The following is a 21,509-nucleotide window of genomic DNA, read 5'->3' as shown; positions in this document are numbered from 1 at the left end:
TACTTTTTGTTTAATGAAAACTTTCTCTCCATCATCAGATAGTATTTAAATAATTTTGTGTATAAAGCTGAACAACATCCTGAATATAGGTTTTTAATTTTGCTTCACAAACCATTTAATTTAGAAGTGTATTATAAGTTGTTATTTCCTGAAATTGCCTTTGCAGATTTTTTTTTTATGTCAGAAGGAAACATGGTTTGACACGGTATAAATACTCGAATATTTGAAGAAAATTTAAATAACATCTTGTGTTACTGTAGCACTTCAGTAAAAGTCTTAAGTGCTTAATGTAGAAGAAAAGGCTTTCAGTCTGAAGGACACAGCAAATAATGACTAGAGAACATAAACATTTTCTAAGATGTTTTGCTGTCTGTGCGTTGCAAACTACACAGAAATATCTGATTGTCAGAGGAGAAATTAGCCTTGCATTTATAAATTGTGAGTTAGAGAGAAAAATTAAGACCATGCTCATATTTTCCTTATGCCTTTGTTTTTGTTACTTACAGCTTGCTGGCAGGGGGTGAGAGGGAGCAAGAATCTCTTTTAGGAGTGACCTCCTGCTTGTACATGAGTTGGAGTGGGAGTTTTTGTAGGATTGTTATAGAAGCTTAAGCATGGTTGGTAGATGTGTAAAAAATGTAAAACTGCTTTCTGTAAAGTGCTGTATTAAAATAAACATTACACCAAATTGTTCACATTGTCAGCACTGAGATTTATATGCAACCTGTCAGGTTTTTTAGAATTATTGAAGATGTAGAGGAGGAAATCAAGTGAAAGCAAATCACACTGTTAGAAGTCAATCCTTGAAATGTTTTTTAATGTATATGATATTACTGAAAGAGGAAAATAATCATATTCTTCCTAGACATAGATACAAATTCTACAGACAGTTGCCATCAGTGAAGAAGGATGTACATTATTAGTTATCACATACACTGCTAGAAGAGGTTGAAAGAACAGGAAGCAAATATTCTGTGTCATAGACCAATCATGAGGAGCTTAACCAGGCTCTCCTAACTTGTGATGTGAACTGCCAGTGACATCCTGATTGCTTCTGTTCCAAAGCAGAAAGCCTCTGAAGGTGCTGAGTAAGGCTGATGCTTCACTCTCTTTTGGCTAGGAAAAATGTGCATCAATCTGCATAGTATTCCTGCATGTTCATTACTTTTCAGCTATTTTCATTACTGTTTATCCTTTGCCTGTGTATTATTTGCCTCAGTATTATGTTCCAGTGGAGTAAATGTTTCCATATTTGTTTTTATCTGCAAGTAATTTAAGAAAATGAAAAGAACACTTCAGTGAGATTCTACTTAGAAAAGATGAAACTGTGACTTTTATGTGTAAGACTTACAGAGCTAAAGCATTTAACAAATAAGAGAACAGCACTAAACAGTGGAACAAAGCACAGTGTGTCTCGGAGTAACCAGTTCAGAGAATTAGATGCTCTTAGAGCTTTACAAGTATGTACAGTGAGAGCTCAGAAAAGAAATTTCCAGCTTCATAACTCTGTCTTTCATTTAAATGGACATCCTTGACACTGTGGTGTTTAAATTCCTGATCTTTTGTGTCCCACTTATATTGGAACCATTTCTATCCCACTTGTGTTGGAACCATTTGTTGGCAATGCATACATGATGTTTTTTGTAACCCTTCCACATAGTGGATATTTGCACAATGTGACTGAACACCCTTGGGCAGATGGCATCCTTACCACTCAGATAAAATGAGTATGGGAGTCTGCAGCGCATGAGCAGCAGCTTCTGCAGGCACAGAACAGCAAGGCAGAGAGATGGCATTTGATCTAATAAGGGGACTCTAATTAAACTGTGCATGGAGTGCAGGAACAACCACATTCTCTCTGGTAGCTCATGAAGTGGTTTAATTCCTTGATCAGTGCTGACATACTAGTGTCTTAATTAATCGCTGTAATATGGCGGGTTAGATTGATAAATGACAAATGTAGGCTTGCACTTGCTCTTGCTCCTTGAACTGTTAAGAGCAGGGCTTATTGTAAAGTGATGATCTCAGTTCCTCTGGAGGTGACACTGTTGTGACACTGTTACAGTGCCCATTAACAGCATGCCAGATGGAATTTTGTTCTGTCCTCACACTCATAAAATGATACTCATGGTTGTTGGAATGACTGCATTGGAGCAAGGGATGACTTTTAAAACAATCTTTATACAAACTGGAAGGCAATTTCTATGTGTAAAATAAATGCGGACGCATACAATGGCTGGCAGATACTTTGTCTTACACTGTAAGTGACATGTCACAGAGGAACATGTTCTAAGGCTAATTTAGGCACTTTAAATATTAAGGCTACAATTAATTCAATGAATACAATGAATAAGAGACTTTTGGAGTCAGAAATAAATTCTGGCAAAATAGCCTTTGCATGATACTTGAGAGTCGCAGGTGGAAGTATGGGGGAAAAGACCCTGCCATAGCAGAGATGTAGGGCCTATGTTCTCATGCCCCATATTGGCCATGCAGGAGCTGTTGCTGTTAATGGAAACGAGCTGACAGAAAACACTAGTGCTATGACACTGCTGGATGAAACTGGTGTTGGGTTTATTTTCAGTAACGAAGATAAGAGGAACGTGATGTTGACATAATAGGCTTTAACAGTTGTGGTCCATCATCTCCAAAGCTATGATCCTAGAAACTGAGGTCCTAGAATCCAGTTCCTACCCAGAATACACTCCTGTACTTAACCATGTAGTGCAAGGAAAGCAAAGAGGTATGTATTAACAGGCTCACCTTGAGAGGAAATGCTGGTTGGTTTTTATTTCTGCAGTCGTTAAACAGTGATGTCTACCAGTGTGGTCAGAAAGTGAGCTGAAAAACGAATGCCTTCCATGATTTCAGCATTTTGTGTGCCGAAAAATGATCAAATTGGCGGTTTGCCACGTTGAACAATAAGAGTCTGAGGAGAAAACCTCACTTTCTCATTCAAAATATTTACTTCTCACATTGTGCATTTGGCTTTTGCTCTGTGCTTTTCCTCCAGGTTGTTTCAGTGTTGGAAGGTGTGCTGTCCAAACTGTCAAGATATGATGAAGGCACTTTCTTCTCATCATTAGTTTCATTCACGGTAGGTGTTCGAATTCACAGTGCTTTTGTTCATTCTGTGCATAATTCTATACTTGTGCACAGTCTGTAGCAGTAAGCCCTGACTGTGTGTTGTTTTATTTTTCATTTTCTAAAGGTGAAAGCAGCTGCAAAATATGTTGACGTTCCTGTAAGTACAACCTTTTTTTTTTTTTTTTTTGCCATTGTTAATAATAATTCAAAAAAAAGGTGCTTTTGTTAACTCACACTTTTTTTGTTGACATTTTGCTTTCCTACAGAGATTCATTACAGCTTTGCACAGTCTTTAAACAGCCACTACAAACCTCAGAGGGCATTTCATTTCCCTTAAGCAATGAATAACTCTCAAAGCAAAGCTTAGAAAGGTTATTCTCAATGCACTTTTTCAGTTGTGGAACAGTGAGGATTATAACCTAGGTACTCTTTTGTAGGAGTCCTTCCATCATTTGGGCAAAATGCTCAACTACAGAGGATAAGCAACAAGTAAAAGCATCATTTTTTACTGTACAACCCAAACGTGCTTATTTAATCCCTTACTAAACTTCTGTTTGATCTGCCATTGATTATGTGGTGTTCATGTGGTGTGAATAAAAACTAAAAGGATTGCTGTTGGAGATATTTTATACATAAAAGTAAAATGCAACTATAAGAATATTTTCATCAGAGTAAAACATTTTTCTTTTAAAAAGCACAAATACTGTCAATATTGCTGTCAAAAATATTCTTTGCTCTCTCAAAAGTGTCCTCCTGGATTTCAGTGTGATTCTAAGATTGGCTCATTTTCCAAGCACAGAAAAAAATGATTGAAATTATGTTAATGATGTTACGTAAATACAATTACTGAATGGATGAACCCCAGACATACTAGACTGCATGGTTGCTAAAAGTTCTTTCAACGGTTTTATCTCCTCCTGTCCTTGCTTATCATACAGCTGCAGGTATGAAAGGGTATCAAAGAGGATCGCAGTAGGCCCAGGACTGAATACTTCTAAAAATATAAGTGTGTGATTGAAATTCAATTCCTTGCAGTGATAAAAGACTTAGAGGTACCCCAGAATGCAACTCTGTCATTTGATATAGTTTCAAAAATATGCAAAATTGCACTTTTTTAGATGACTGCATTTTGCCTCCATGCCTCCGTTTGAAGATGTCAGTGGGTCACCTCAGCGTTGTCCTTGGGCTCTTGGCAATTTAGACTGCTGACCACATGAGGAGAAGGGGTTAAGAGGCAAAAAGGCTGCTGTTTGGGTTTGGTTGTTTTTTTTAAAGTGTGTGCATGAATTCATCAGAATTTTCATCTTTGATTCTATGTTGAATATTTGGCAGAGTGGAAAATATGCTCTTTTGTAGTGAAATAAGAGGAAACTAACTTTTTTTTTATTTACGAAGTAAATATTTACGTATTTACGTATTTACGTATAACGTATTTACGAAGGAGATATTAGGAGAAAATGAAGAGAGTACTGAGCAGAATGTTTTAGAGATAAGATGAGAGGGAAAGATAAAAATGTAAAGTAAAGGATTAAGAAAGAAGAAGGACATTCTTGAATGGCTCTTGGTCATTTTGAGGAGAAGGTTAATTCTAATAATTCTAGTATTGATAGGCAACTTAGATGTTAAGTCGTGGGAGATAAGAACACACACTCAGCAGATGGCATTCTTCCTCTTCTCAGGGCTGGAATGGAAATGTGGACTCAGACTTGCAGTTTGCTTACATGTTCAGTGTCACCATCTACCCTTCTGTTCATCAATCTTTTCAGAGAATTGTGAAAAGCTCCATCCAAAACTAAATGTCATCTTTTGATTTTAACCTGTTTAAGAAAGCATTCAACATAAGGCTCCATTTCTCAGAATGCTCTTTCAAGATTTGGTAGGTGCACAGTCACAAGAAATTCCCAGTGCTTTCTTCTACCACAGCACTTAGGGATATATTGGCACCTATGGAAATATTAGGGACAGTGCAAAATAACCCAGACTAAGAAAAGTATTATCAATGATGATTTATGTTTTCATAAAAATAATAATGAAAAAATCTAGTTGCTATTTTGCTATTTTTATTGGTAATTGTGACGATATGCTGTTCTCTGAAATGGAAGAAGTTGTGGCCATTGAGTTCATGAAGGAAAACAAATGTTGGAGGAAAACAGCACAAATATTAGAAATATTAGCAGTACATCAATGACACAGTTTTTCTCTTGTTAATGCTATGCTTTGATTTTGGGAATGCAGGAACTTATTTGGTGCACTTTAAAAACAAACAAACCAAAAGGAAACCTCACCCATATAAGTATTTTAGTTTCTCTTAAAGCCCAAGCAATCATTAGCAGATACGGAACTAAAACCTGTTTTTTCCCTTCTTTAGTGTTATGTTCACATGGCCAGTTAATTAATGAGAAAAGGAAAAGAATGCAGCAAAACTGAGGGCAAAAATGTATATCAATCTCAAATTATTGCTATTCCTCAATTGTGTAGATAATTTAATTGTGTTTAGTTTCTCATCATGTTAGTTTTGCACACAAATAACTGTATATCTAACTTATCATTTCTGTACACGTTTGCCTCATTTACAAATATAACCAACCAGAGCAATTACTTATACAAATTGAGCATCCAGTTACATGCATATTTATATACTTCTTTTTGTTCAGAAAGGTATGTTTAAATCCCTTTGTAGGAGCCAGTAATCTATGCCAGTCATTTAGAGGGCACAGAAGGAACCTAATCCTCCCGCACTCCATGTAGGCCACCTGTCATACCAAGTGCACAGAGGCCATTTGAAGGAGCCAGGACTGACAGCAGTGCACAACTCACACAATGCCAGCCCTCTTACTCTGCTGTTGCCTTTATGCAGGGATCAAAGGTATGAAAAGGGGCCTCACACATGTGCCAGCGTTTGACTTATGGGGTCCTGTAGAGGCCAAAGTAGGAACTCTGCCTCCTACCAGGCAGATACACATTGGGACCTTCCAGATACCTCCATTTCCAAATACAACACTTCTGTTGCATTACCTATTCAACTGATTTTGAGAAGTAAGCAACTTTTCTAGGAAATCAGTCTTTATTAAGGTGTGGCCATACTGTACCATTCCTTTTTTAATCAGGACTTACTTGGAGACCTCTATTTACAAATAAAGAACACAAAATAGTCCTCATCCTCATGCTTCTCTTATCTTCCTCCTCCATTGTACACCCAAACCTAGGAACCATCCTTCTACTTTCAGTCCATAGAAAACAAGCTACTGGAATAGAGCAAGAGGAAATGCACTGTATCATCTTTTATAAGTCAGTGGTGTTTCTGAACTATATGTTAAATGGAGATCAGGAGAAGAAATGCCAATCAGACAGAAAGTTAAAATAACATAATAGAACAGAATTGTTTGTTGGAAGTGGGAAAGCAGAGTTTCAGAGTCATCAGATTTTATCATAGTAGCTATAGCATATTGAAGATCTTTTGCACCACAGAATTGCAAACATCTGCAACAGATCTGAAAACAGGGTGCAAGCCCTCTCCAATGCCTGTGTTGCCCTTTGATTTCAGTGGAACTGAACTTATATGAAAAAGTGTTTGCGTAAACGCTTGTAGAATCACAGCTTAAGTTCTGCATGACTGTTCTCTTATAAAATACACAGCTTAGCCTTTGCCAAGCTTGTTTTTTAATCTACTAGAAGATGCATTACAGGCAAGGAAACTGCGTAACATCTTTTTCGTTTAAGCAAAATAGTATTTTTCATAATCATGTAAGAATAAAATACTGCCTTTAAACTGAACTAATTGTACACATTTTCCTTCATGGCGTAGGTATTTTGATATGTAAGAAATGAAGAGTGAGGATCCAGTCATGAACACAAGTAGCTTTCATTCCAAAAATATTTTAGTGATATTTTGTTCTATGATTCAAAGGCTTGAGTTATGACCCTTGAGTATTTAGAGGAGTGAAATTTTCCAGCATGCTCTTTCATTAGGTGGTGGACACTTAATAAGGAGCTCCTATGTTTCTCACAATGGCCCCCTCCAGCTCATCACTCCTTTTCACTTCATTGTTCCACCCGCACTGCAGATGAAACGCCTCTCTCCAGCAGGGGAGGGGAAGGGGGCAGAGAGGAGAGCACATACAAAATAGGAAGAAGTTAGTTGTTACGTAGTTAGCCTTCAGCATCTGCTCTCCTCTTGAAAAATGAATGCTTTGACAGGGTAGCAGCTCTGTAAGGCTACGTTTTTCTGAGTAATATCAAGAATCTGAGTATGCTTAAAATTCTGTGATGAAGAAATGTTCTGTGACAAATGCCAAAGTGAGAATAAACACCATGCGGGTACTTACATGGTTTTTACTGAGATTCATGACAAACAGGTGAATTGTGAAAAGCTGTGCAGAGACTTAAGTGTATCTGTGCTATAGGGAAAAGCTGATGCTAGTGGCAGTGTTCAACTTGCTGCAAATCTTCCGAGAGTGAAGCAAGTGAATGTGTGGAACTCAAGGCCGTGCAGCATTACTTTTGACCAGACACCCCATCACCAGTGGCCCAGCACGTGTCAGTCCTAATGGAGTTTCTACATAATCTTTGAAATGGGAATGAAGTATTTTTAAATTTCCCTCACTTTATGTAGACATTATGACAGTGTTTTTCTGTTTAATGGTGAAAAGTTGTTTCTCTTTTATCTAAATTCATTGCTGTGAAAAAGTGCATGGTGATCTGGGCCCTTCCACCAGTGCAGAGCAGAAGAGACAACCCGCACCTGTGGGATTAGGTGGAGCAGCAGGAAGTAAGAGCACTTGCAGTATATAATTAAGAAGGATTTTTTTTTTTTCCCAAACAGCATGTTCATCTCACCAGGTTAACTAGTGATTAACCCTAAAAAAGAATGTGCCCAAGCTACACCCTTGTTGAAACTCATTCACTTGCCAGTGTATTCAGTTACTTGTGTAACCAGCGACAAAGTAACCCTATTTACAACTCTTCATTTCCTGGTATTTTATTTGATGTCTTTGTGCTTCTGGTTTCTCCATTCATCTCTTTGTTTGGTTCTCTTTCATTTTCAGATAGGCAAAACATCTTGTCTGCTTGTTCTGAATAAAACAAACCTACAATAACTTTTTATCCATCATAAAAAAACACTTTTTTTTTTTTCCTTGGGGAAGTTTTCAGACTGAATGCCTTTTTACGCTTACCCAGATAAATATACCAGGCTACATTTTTCTCCTAAAGCTGTGAAAATCTCTTTCTCCCATTGGCTCCTGCAAATGCTCTGCCTGACATACAGGGGAGTAAAATTCTATGTTTTGAGCACAGAAGTGGAGTCTTCAGGTTTGTCTGGTATTTGTAATTAGATGTCCTCTGTGACTGCTACTTAAAATATATCTCAGTTTGTATGAGCTTGCATTTTAAGGTAGACCCAATTGTTTTTTTATTATGATTGGTATTGTATGTTCGCCTGTTTCTTTTATTCTGAAGCTTAATACACAAAATAGAACAATGATAGGGTCCTGTAATCAGAGGTTTGTTTCTAATACATAAACCCTATGGAAAAAAAAAAAAAAAAAAAAAAAAAAGTATGGTGCTATACCTGCTTTAGTGCTTTGGTGCTTATATAGCTTTCTTTTCCTCTTTCATGTGTTCAGAGACAAGAAATTCAGTGCATGCTGTATAAAGAGATAACAGACAGTTTGATATGATGTTGGCTCATTCCATGTTTATTCTGTTTCACACACCATAAGCAAAGATGGTTAGTTTGCAGTGATTTTGGTGAGTTTTTAAAAGAGAAAGTCATACTGTTGCAGTATTGGTAATCTTCCTTACCCAGACGTATTTCTACTGTAGAAAGACACTGTTTAAAGGGAAAATTAATTTTTTTTCCACGTTGATTTCAAAGATAATTATCCTGCACACATTAAAGAAGGATGAAGTGTTTTAAAGAACTGTAATTCTAATTGGTAAATGTCACCAGCTGTTGCAGTTACTCTTACTTGTGTATATTCTTTTAATGATTACACTCCCGTGCCACAAGATACATGAAAATATATTCACTAGGTGTGAAATTCCCATATGTCACAGCTTCGAGACTAGGTAAACAGCTCACAGATAAGGGGAGAGTTAACACTGATGAGAAATGCTATTTTTCTAGCTTTAGCTGTCTGCAAGACAAACATTGTTTTATTTACTAAAAGAATTGAACTAAAGGAAAAAAATGCATGAACCAGAGAACCAGCAGGTTTTTGCATTCAGTGGAAGATTCATTTTAGATTTGAATATGTATCTCCAAGAACCATAAATAAAACTTTCAGTTATTAGATTATCTCCTTTGCCCACCTCTGAAATTTCAGAGAACTTCCCCATTTTCTCTCCAAATTAAAACTAGCCCAATTTCTGTAAATTTCCTATGGCGTTTCAACTGTTGGCTTTCTTCTGTACTTTCACGAATGAGTATCTTAAGGGACTCTGTGTAACTTCCAGTTATACATCTCCTTAGTTTTGATTTAGTTTCATTTAGAAACATCTCTGCCAACTTTTAGAGAAAAAGGCACTTTTTTTTTTTTAATGAATGAAATCCATTTATCTCTAACAGTTGTTTTATCTGTTGTCATTGTACATTTTTATTTCTGTGCTTATGATCAAGGTTTGTAATTCAGCTGTAAATATAAATTGTCTCAGTTACCTCTTAAGAGTTTCATGTTGGTAGCTACACGTGCATGATAAGATTTTTAAATGAAATTATCAATATAAATGCACAAAGCGTTGAATTGTTGGGTGTGAGATTTGGAGATGCTAGAATCGTTAAACCAGGCCGTCATTCCAAATCCCTTATAAAACACATTGTGCTAAAGCTTACTGCAGAGACATTTGTTATAAAACTTAGCTTTCATTTGCATGCCGTGGACGAGAAAACAAGCAACAACAAAAGCTGTTATGCAGCAGCAACATATACTTTTACCAACTTGCTGACATGTAAGTCTTTCCAAAGTGCTTGTGTTTGTCCTTGGTTCCTCCTATAGAGAACGGTGAATTCAGACCCATTCTGTGTGTGCTACCAGGAAAGAGGACGTTACAGGCTGACAGGGTGAGGGTTTAGGTGAAATAACATTTTGTGCACAGAGAGGTCCAGAAGTCCCAGTTGGGCAGGAAAACGCAGCTACAGTAACCACCTAGCAGACTTGACATTTGGGCAGCCTTTCCTGACCTGTGTAAGAGTATGGTATTAAAATTGTGTCTACTCCAGCATTCCTGCAGAAAATGGATTGGTGCAAGAAGGGAAATATTTTAGTCCTTTCCTGTTTCCTAGTCATTCTCTGAGCTGACTGTGCCTCTGTTTCAGTAAAATGGGGCTACAGGTCTACTCTCAACCTAATGTTTTTGTGCCAATCTAATCATTTGCTTGTAGTGAAATGCTTGAACTTTGAATGAGAATTAATAGAAGCTAACCTCAAACACAAAGTTCAGCTGTATATTGAACACAAATGGCAACAAAACTGACTGAATGAAAAAGGAACTGCTTGACATTTTTTAACCCTTTTCTGAGTGTGATGGTAGCAGGATCTGGACCATGAAGATGGGGTAGTTGTGGTAGCCTTGCTAAAGACAAAGGGGAAAATGTCCTAGTTTGCCATTGATGTTACAAGAACCAAGACTTCCTTCTTGGATCCCATATTGCAGAGCAGATTTATGACTCCAAGCATTCATAAATTGTAATAAAAAGTGAACCCTTCTGAACTTGCTAACTCAAAATTCATAGTAGATTTACTAAATGCTGTCAATACATATGGAAACATTCTAACATAATCTCAGTTTTCATTAAGACGAAGTGTGAGACTTTAAGACTGAGTATAAGACTTCTTATGTCTCAGCTGTTGCATGGTCTTTCTCTTTCCCTTCCCCACAACTCTATCTCTTTGCTTTATGTTTCCACAGAAACCAGGGATGGATTTAGCAGATACCTACATCATGTTTGTTCGACAGAACCAGGATATACTTCGAGAAAAGGTCAATGAGGAAATGTATATAGAGAAGCTATTTGATGTAAGTAACTACCCTTGCAAGCTTTGCTGGTATCACTACTACACTAGAGGGAATAAGCTGCATTTTGATGATATTCAGCAAGCCATTAAGATGTTCTTCCCTGTTGATTGTTTTTTTTTCCTTTGCTTTTTATTTTATTTACTGTCTTCAGCTAACAAGGGTGGCCTTTCTTTAAACACTGTATGCATGGAAATTTTAAGTGCTAGAAGGCAGAAATTAAAATGGTAGAAGATTGCTATCTGACATAGTCATTTTTCCAATGTGATTAGTCTAATTTTATTCCATCTTTTGATTTTGAGTGTGTTAATGGAGAGAATTTGATTAGTGTGATTTGTGGACTCTATCACAGGGTTAATTTCTCTGAATAAAGAGCTTTTATATATTTCTGTATGTTCATGTACAGAAAGAAGCCAGTTATGCCATGTGCATCTATGGATTTCACACAGTTCCGTGGAACAACTTCTAGAAATTTCACTGTTATTTTTACTTTAAGACTCTGAAGAACTTTAAGTTGACCATTCACTGAATTGTCAAACTTCATTCAAAATTTTGATCCAGCTTCTGCAAGTTCAGCATAATTCTCTTCATCTTTGAGGCTCGCACATAGTTAGCCAGCCTGTATTTTTGCACAAAATCAGCTCCTATAGCCGCTTCCCTCTAGCCATTCCTCAGTGTTGATGTGTTCCCTTCGCATTAGGAATGATCACCTACTCTACCAAAATTTTCTTTCTTCAAGGCTCTCCTAAAAGGCCATTTGCAACATTCTTAGATACATTTCTGCTAATGAGCACTAATTTATGTCTAGTGTCTCCTTTTCTGATTTGCCTGAAGCAGAATTTGTAGGTGGCTGAAATTGTATCTTCTACTTTTTAATAAATTCAAAACGCCATACATTTAAAATATCATTAAATTGAAAGTTATTTTATTATTAACTTCTATCAATTTACTTGACAATGATATTATTATGTAGGAAAATCAAGCAGCAAAATAAGTCATCTTTGACACTGTGCAGTGCAATCCATTGCAAAACAAATTCTGGAACATAATACACACTTTGAAATGTATTTATTTGTATGTCATCTTCTAAGTATTTTAGAAAGCTTTGCTGGCAGTTTCATTTAATTATGCAAGTTACAGCAAATGTTTTCATAACAGCAATTCACAGCCTTTACTGTGACACTACAGTTGTGGCAGTCACAGAAGGTCCCATAACATAGACTCTCAGCCATGGTATGTCATGTCAGTGTTTGTTGTTTGTTAGACTGGGTGGTCAAAATGAGATTTATCTCTCAGATTTTATATTTCCAGACACTTCCAGTCAGCTTTAAGGAAAAAAAAGAAAAAAAAAAAAAGTATCATCTGTTTTAATAAGCTAAGTGCTAATATGTGTGAAAAGAATGATTTTATAAAAGCTTTGATGCCCTGCAGGGGTAGAAAAATTATCATCCATCCAGCTGGCACCTTCACAAAGTACTAAAACCATATTAGCAACTTCTGCTTCAGTTTGCTTTTGCACTGAATCTGCAAGCATATGTTTCATTTTCAAGTTTCTATTTTTTTGTTTTTCTTTGGGGTTATTTTTGCTTATGTTGTAATTTTCTGGATGTTAATAAAATTATGTGCCTAAGGCCAAGTCTAACACTTACAGGAGCAACCACATTGACTTTGTTGACGTAATGGAATTGGACCAAGCCACAGGCAATGTCCACAATATAAACTGAACAGGCCCAGAGAAGAGCCCTGAGAATTAGCAAGTGATCATCCATACTCTTATGTCGTGCATATAGCTCTTGGCATGATTTGGGTTAGGCCAATATGTAGTAACCCAAGGTACTATTGGGGTTCACATGGGCTGAGGGCCTCTCCCATGTGTTACTTCAGCAGTCCAGCTTTTCAATGCTCATTTCTGTGCATATGCAAGCCATGACAGACCACTTGATTTTGAAAAACAAAACCGTTCTTATCCTGGTTTATTCAGTAGTATGCATCATCTGCTGTCATGGCCGATCATTAGTGCTGAAAAGGGAGGAGAGAAGACATACATAGTTCTTGAACTATGATGAGTATTATGTGCATCAAATATTTATCTGTATCTTATTAGTTATGTCAGTTTTGTATTTTTACATAAGAGCACGCTAGGAGATATAATCAATGGGACAGAATCAGATAAACGCAGTAACAAAAATGTAAGCTCATAACATGCAAAAATTTAAAACAAAGGCAAATGGCTGTGTAAGCTGTGTTAACTCACCTTTCTTGAGATTAGTTCTGGGATTTATAGCACTGCAATTGAGCAAGAATTTGCCCATGAATTTTTGGAGGATTTTTTTTAATTAGTAGTGTAACAAAGCATAGATACTGTTTTATAAATTCAATCTTATCAAGTTATATTTCAGTAAGAAACACAAAATGAATTCAAATTTTTATGAAAATATACTTCAAGCCATTTGACTGACTGACACTGTACAAGGGCCGCCCTGAAAGCGATGTCTCATATTTTATTATGTTGGCCCGGGACGTCAGAGGCAGACTGTGATGGTATGGCAGCAGAGGTTGAACCTTCCCACCAGTATCCCATGGTGTGTTGTTGGTGTCTGACAAATGGCAGCAGAGGGGCAGTCTGCCAAATGGTGTCTGACATGGAAGCGTGTGTGAGGGAAAAGTGTGCCATTGAATTCCTCCACGTGGAAAAACATGGCACCCATTGACATTTATTGATGCTTGCTGAATGTTTGTAGAGACCAAACAGTGGATATGAGCACAGTGAGGTGATGGGAGGTGCATTTCAGCATCGGCACCAGTGCCATTAAAGACAAACCACGGTCTGGACAGCCACACATAACTGTTATACCACAGAATGAAGAGTGTCTTGATTCAGCTCATCCACAGCAGATGGAGCTGAGTATTGTCTTCAATGCATTGGAAATGATGGTGGCAATGTTGAAATATTGCAAATTTTGCATGATGTGGGTCCCATAAAGGAACAGAAAGAACACCGTATGCAAGTTTGTCAGGAGCTTGTGAATCAGTACAAAGCTGACAATTTCCTGGATTGCATCGTAACCAGTAGTGAGATGTGGTGTCACCACTATGAGCCTGAGTCAGAACAGCAGTCCATGGAGTGGTGACATGAATTTCTCATGAAAGGAGAAGTTCAAGATGCAGCCCTCTTTGGGGTAAGTGATGTGTGCTGACCTTTGGGATAGGAAAGGGGCAATCCTTCTGGATTTTCAGGAACCTGGACAAACCATCAATTCTGATTGCTACATCGCTACACTGACTAATGTGAAGTCAAGCCAGAGAAGACAACCTTTCTCTTGTGACATGATAATACAAGGCCCTGTATCAGTTTCAAGACTGTGGAGCAAATTGCCAAATGTAGCTGGACTGTTCTAATAGACCTACCATATAGTCCAGATTTGGTGCTTTCTGACGTCCATCTGTTTGGGCCAATGAAAGATGGACTATGTGGGCAGTATTTTCCTAGCAAGAGTGCTATCATAGGAGCTGTGAAACAGTGGGCCACCTCCACTGGTGCAGATTTTTATGAGTGAAGCATGCAGGCTTCCATTCATTGCTGGAGTAAATGCATGGTTACTGGTGATGACTATGTTGAAAAGCAGTGTTTTGTAGCTGAAAATCTGCTCCGTCAAGTAGTGTTATTGTGCTTTGTATCTGTTGTTTCCATGCAAATAAATAGGAGGCATTACTTTCAGAGCAACCTACATACATCACTGCTGTTTTCCCCTTAAAATATATAATATTATAAAATAAACCAGCTTAGCAAAATAAAAAAAAAGTGCATTTGGTTCTTGAGAAGTCCAGGAAAGCATTGCCAAGCTATACAAATACGAAAATTCAGAACAGAATTTAACTTGTGAAGTGAATCTTTACCTGTGAGAGAGATGCCCATTTTTTTTCTGGAAACTTTCAAAAAAGACTGGGCTGCAGGATTTTCTCTGCACAATTTTGAGCCATTTAAGTTCTGTGCTTCAGTGGATTTAATTGTGCAGCAGAATAAAGGTGATTTTTTTTTTCCTTTTCCCGGGAATTACTTGGCTTCTGGTTGCATTTCATTATTACTTTCTCTAGAAGGGGTATAGACAGCAGGGACAATATGGCTTGGTTCTCCTGGTAGCACCACTCACAGGTCAGCATGCCATTGTCTTCTCATCTTTAGTCACCAGATTTAGAGTCACAAAGAGTTATTTGCTTGGTCATTTTATGTAGGACTTCTTTCGTTCTGTAGTGGTCCTCTTCCTAGTATCAGCTGGGAACTTTACCTACCAAAACTCCTTCCCATCCCAGGAATTTACGACATATTTTTCCTATCATCTGTAGCAGTTTATAGTTGTGCATTTTTTTGCTTGGTTGTTTGTTTTTAGCACAGCAGAACTTAAAGAGCACTAGCAAGGTTTTATAATATGTTGTACCTGTGGAAGATCTACAGTGTTTCTGGCTTAAATGTCTGTTCCGTGTTCATGACATGATTTAGTGGAGGGTTGTTAGAGTTAGGGTAGTATGGTTAGGTTGCCCTTGGACTTGATGATCATTTCCAACCTGAGCAATTCTATGATTCTATGATTCCTGAAGGCTTAATTGATCCATATGAGTTCTTCCAATCTCATATGCCACCAATGCAATCCAAAACAATGAATTTACATTGGAGCAAGTTTGCGTCTCTAAAAAACTCAAAAATTTTCTAACATTAATGCTGCAGTGACCCAGGGAGAATCAGTGCATGGCAACTAAATTATGTGTTTATTTAATGATTTAGACTTTTAATTCAAGATAAAAGCATCAGCCACTGAAACTTCTTTAAGCCTAATAACTTAGACCAATGCATTATTTTTTAAATAATTGGTAACAAAATATTTTAGAAACAGATATACTTTTAGCATTTTTCAAACACTGGTTCAAAAATTATTTTCAGAAAAAGCTGTTAGAGTAATACTTAGTGAATGAGAAAATGAAATATTTAACTAGAATTACACAAACCTACGATAAATCTAAAATGCTACTGTTTTGTATGAGCCCCCTCTTATTTATAAAGATAATCTACCTCCTCAATGACGTAAGAACATTTGTGCTGCCTATCACAGAGCAGTGCTCTGTATCTGATCACAAAATTGTCAGACGTAAAAAATATCCATCTGTAAAATTCACATGGAGTCTGGTTCAGCGCTATTAAAATTGGAGGAAGTTCAGCCATTGACTGCAAAGAAGCACCATTGTGTCCATAAATATGTCAGGTTATCATCACTGCCTAGATTTAGATTCATGTTTGTACTTGAATTATTCAAAGGGGACTAATTCATGTTTTTGAGCATTTTAAATGACACTATATTTATAAATTAAAAACACATTTTAATTTGTCTAGCAAGCTTCAGCTTATAAAAGTAGCTTTGTGTAGAACACTGCGTAAAACATTGATGGAGTTCTTTCTTTAGGAATGTAAAGTTCTTAAGTGTTACTTGGGTAAATTCTAACTTTCTTCTACTTTTTGCACCTAAAGTATGACAAGTATTGTGTGAACACGCACAAACAAAAAAATATATTTTCAAATATTTTCCCTTCAAAATAGTTTTATTTGCCTTTAATAACTTTATTTTATAGACTGCGTTTGTGTTGAGTCTCTAATGAAAAATTTAACAGTATAAACAGATGTACAATTCTAATTTTATTGGCTATATATGTGATGATATTTCTATCCAATAATTGATTGCTACTTTAAGAATAAAGAATTATTTATGAGAACAATTTAAACCCATCAGTGTTCAACCACTGATACAACTTGAAAGTTTTTACACTGATGCAAGCTTATCACAAATACAGCAAAGTAGTCAGAATGCTAATAATCGTAGATCTAGTAATCACTGAATCACCAAAGTTGGAAAAGACCTCCAAGATCATCCAGTCCAACCATCCACCTACCGCAAATATTTCCCACTAAACCATGTCCCTCAGTACAACATCTGAGCAACTCTTGAACACCTCCAGGGACAGTGACTCCACCGCCTCCCTGAACAGCCCATTACAGTCCCTGACCATCCTTTCAGAGATGAATTTTTTCCTAATATCCAACCTACATCTCCTCTGGCACATTCTCTCTAGTCCTATCACTAGTTATGTGGAAGAAGAGGCCGACCTTTGCCTCACCCCAACCTCCTTACAGGCAGTCATAGAGAGCTAGAAGGTCTCTCCTGAGCCTCCTCCTCTCCTACTGAACAATCTCAGCTCACCTTGCAGAGGTCAGCACTGGCAAGCAAGCCTTCTGATTGCCTTGTCAGTGATGACACCTGTTAGCAATGTTGACTTCGGCCCCTAAACCCTGTCTCTTGTGGGTTTCAGACTGGCGTGGTGTGACTGAACAGTCCTGTTGGCCTCACAGGGGCTGCTCACTTCTGCGCCTGTTCTGGGATGTGCGGCCTCACACAGCAAGTGCATGGATGTTGGTGGTGAGGATCATATACAACTTGCTTTGGAGTACTGAGACCAAATGTCTTTGTGAGCAGCATAAATGCTTAAGCACTCCAGATTTCCACAGCTGCTTTTGGCTTTTGTATTTCAAAAGATCAGACTTTAAGTGATTTATTTTTTCTTTTTAAAGAAGCTTGTACGTCATCAGCAATATGAACTAAATGTTGGTAGTGTTTCCTTATCACAACCACTATTTTCCTTTTCTCTTAGTAAGAAGGGATGGATTATTTAAGTTCGGTGATGTACTTGAGGTTATTTGAGGTAGGAATTATTCTCCAAAGATTACTGTGTTACGTACTTCATTCTCTGCCTACATGGAGATATGAAGTACTTAACAGATTAATTTCTTTGCCAACATACCTGCTAGTACGTTTTTAGCAAATGCTGCACTCAACTGCATCATTTGTTTAAGTCTTCCGACCTTTTACCAACGTTTTAAAAATGTACAACTGCTTCTCCCTGGCACATGAGTTAACCTTGGGCTGGTGGTGCACAGCTAAGAAAAACGCATTTTACACGCAAGCTTTCTGTACAACCAACTCTTTGTGCTGCTCATGTCGACCTGAAAAGCAACGTGAGTGCAGTATTCAGTATTCGACAATGTTCTATCAGAAAAACTTCAACGGTGACTTTTTTCCCATTCTCAAATTGCTTCCTGTCACATTAATTTTAATAAGTCATCTTACCTTACATTATTATGTAATTATTTGCAAGTGTATAATCTGACAAACGCTCTACTTTTTGATCTAGGTTCTGTGCCAAGGCAACCTGGGCAAGTTAAGACTAGGTGGAAGTGGTTGAAGACCACGTTTGAATCATAAGCTGTGTTTGTATTAAACTGAGAAATATGAGAGGACCGTGCCTAATTACTTAAGAGACTCAACAAAAAATGGATTGTAGCTTGTTGATCTTCTCATTTCTTTGATAAGTCAGAATAATCTTCAAGAAATATGTGGCCTTCTTCCTCGGATTCTTGAAATTTGATCACAGTGCAAAATTGTCCTTTGGCACAAACCCAGAAATACACATCTTTGCATGATGCACCTGGACATATGTGGCAGGTCTGGTAGAATCAGCTAATTAACAACACAGGCTTAAACAGGCACCTCATCTGGCAGTGTAGTTAGTTGCCTGATGGTGCTCAGCAGGATTTGGTAGTGCTTTTTATTTTTCTATCCTAATGGTCTGCTGCCCACCTAATTTTGCCTTATTGTCAGCCACTACTTACCGCAGCTTGAGGCCCTCCCAGGAGGCTAAATTATTATCAAAGGATTAGGGAGATGTAGCCTTGCAGCTCTGACATTTCTGATTACTTGTCTATGCCAGAACACTAATTAGCTGTGACTAATTAAGAAAAATGTTCCTGCCATAGAAAACCATTTAAAAGAACTGAGAAGTAGAAAAGCAATTGAAAAGCTGAGCAGTGCTCAGATTTTCCGATGGTCTTTAGATTTTCACCAAAGTCTTAACTCATCTTTAATTATGTCTAATATTTTACAGGGAAAATAGAAATCTCTTGATATGAGAACCACTCTGCAGCTTTTGCTTCACTGAGGGAAATTCTGGTCACTTTAAAACAGTTTGTCACATCATTTTCAGTAAAAGAATTTTACAGAAAATTGTTGGCAGTGTCACCAAATTTGGACTGGAAAAGTATTATATTAACGTGCTGAAATATCTGAATTTCTTCTGCAAGATGCAAGTAGCATCTTGCAAATTTACGTTCAAAGTCTTTTTAAAGTTCAATAAATTATTTCTGGTGATTTCAAGAATATCCATCTGGGGTTTTTTTGTTTTTTGTTGTTTTTTTTAATGTAGAAATCTCTGCAAACAAAAAGTTTGGTTTACTCAAAAGCTGAGAAAATATAATTCCCATCTGATTTCATGTATTATAGAAGTTTTCTTTCTTTCTTTCTTTCTTTCTTTTCTGTGATATGCTGAGAAAAGGAGTGCCTGCTCTTGGAGGGTGCTGATTATGCTGCTATCAACACAGCCAAGCTCAGTACTGTTGAGCTCAATAGGACCACAACACACTTAAGGCAAGGCATGTGCTTCAAAGTTTGCTGCTTCAGGATCAGAATATTCAGCACTTTGTAAACTGTTCCACAGCGTAGCCGAGAGTGTTTTCTCTGGAGGAAACTTTTACACAATGGCTGTGTTTGTGATGCTTCTGATAGGATTCATTTTCCTGCTTCTTCAGTTTTGATTCTGTTTTTAATTTCTGAGTTTCTGTCTTGTTACCTGTCCAACAGCTCAAAAAATAGCCAAGTGCTTTTCTTTAGGACACTGTGTACCCCATAACTCAGTCTGCATTTGGTATTCATGGAATAGATGTCTGCCACCCTTTTCACACTAATGTAATCATATTATTTAAATCTTCCCAGCAGGAGAGTAAGAATTATGAAATAAATATTCTGATACCTTACTAAAAGAGCTTTTGCTTTTAGAGTATAAAAGGGAAAGAAAGAACTGTTTTTCAGGACACTGAATCCAATATCCTGATGTTCAGTCCCACCCTCTGATTTCCCAGAATTTCATGAGAATGTCACTTTTTATTTGCAAAAAGGGTAAGATGTAAATTGCTATACAAAGGCAATATAAAATGTGGATCCTGATTCAAAGCAGGAAGACAAGAAGATAAAAAATCCCAAATTCAAGATTTTAAAGCCAATCCACTTTTTTTTTTCTTTTTTTTTCCTGAGGGAATTGTATCATAGACAGAGGTGGAATCCCCAGGTTTTTCGCTTGTTTTGGCGGGAGAGGCTTTAACACTGGGAGCTTGCAGTGCAGTTTCCCCATAGACGTTCTTGGTCTGTACTGTTCAGACATTTATTTAATGTAGTTAAATGCATCTATCCATCACTCACAGTATCCATTCACTAAAAACAATAACAAATTCTATCAAATAAAAGAGAACTCCTTCCAACATCCAGGCACAATTTAGTCCTTTAACCTTTTTATCCTGCTAGGCACAAAGTAGCAGCATCTCATTCCAGGCACTGCATTTTTTTTCTCTTATCTCAACAGCTTGAAATGTGTCTAGCAACTTAATGGAATCAATTGAGCATGGCCTACTATAAAAATATAAAACAGCACTGAAACTTTAGATGAGTCTGTCAGTAAGTGTTAACTGTGGCAGTAGCTTTCACATTCTACGCAGTCAAGAGAAATCAATAAGGATTGTACCATTTATATTGTCTTATCTAATGTTTGTTCACCATGAAGTGCCAGGCACAAGCACCATCTAGGGAATATTGATTTCCTGATGTACTGTAATTCACACACATCCAAACAGAAGGAGAACCATGAGGTTTCTGAAACCCTGCGTGCGAGTCTGATATTTTTACTTTTTCTTCATTTGGGTTAAGCTTAGTTTAAAAAACAAAATCAAGTAAAACACTATTGAAGTGTTCACAAATAGACACACAGCCGCATTGCTGACCTTGGGACAAGAAAGATGGTGATAGGAAGTATGAGAATAATCTTGTTTTATTAAAATTGGTTGGATGTAACAGAAAGAGGTTGCTAAGTTGTAAATCAAACCAGCACCATGTGAGGCTGCTGCAGAGTGCTCCAAATCTGCTGACAAAGTTTGTGAGCCATCAGTGAAAGGAGCTTCATGGCCAGGTTCATCGAGGGGTGCTGAGGCTTACACACTGATGTTCATGTGCAGAAGTTTTGAGCTACACAGAGATCATGTCCTTTAAATATTTTCAAGCGTTTTGTCACATTTTCTTACCTTACACAGTGTTGACGGTCCTTTAAACCACATTGTACCAAAAGCAATCACGGTGTGCAAGACAAGCACCGCAAGTATTGAGTAGAAAAATCAGCTCAAAAGAAAAAAAATATATATATATAGCCCCACTGTAAAATCTGCGTGGCTGAAAAAGTGCAATGAAGTCAGAGATAGGTTGAAAGGAAAC

The 21,509-nt window shown here is 37.3% G+C and overlaps 1 protein-coding gene across 7 annotated transcripts in view; it reads left to right on the top strand.

The window, feature by feature from the left end:
- Positions 1-21,509, top strand: part of CADPS2 (calcium dependent secretion activator 2) — a gene marked incomplete at both ends in the record, with an annotated part of 304,052 nt that overhangs the window by 269,432 nt on the left and 13,111 nt on the right. For all 7 annotated transcript variants that reach the window (XM_079548166.1, XM_079548165.1, XM_079548162.1 and 4 more), the window contains 3 exons: positions 3,014-3,097; positions 3,212-3,244; positions 10,996-11,103. In XM_079548166.1, coding sequence (XP_079404292.1) covers positions 3,014-3,097; positions 3,212-3,244; positions 10,996-11,103 — 225 coding nt within the window. The remainder of the gene's footprint in view (positions 1-3,013; positions 3,098-3,211; positions 3,245-10,995; positions 11,104-21,509) is intronic.

The sequence above is a fragment of the Tetrao urogallus genome (genome assembly GCF_951394365.1).
Source record: "Tetrao urogallus genome assembly, chromosome: 1".
NCBI lineage: Eukaryota > Metazoa > Chordata > Aves > Galliformes > Phasianidae > Tetrao > Tetrao urogallus.
This window is presented reverse-complemented; position numbering and strand designations above follow the sequence as displayed.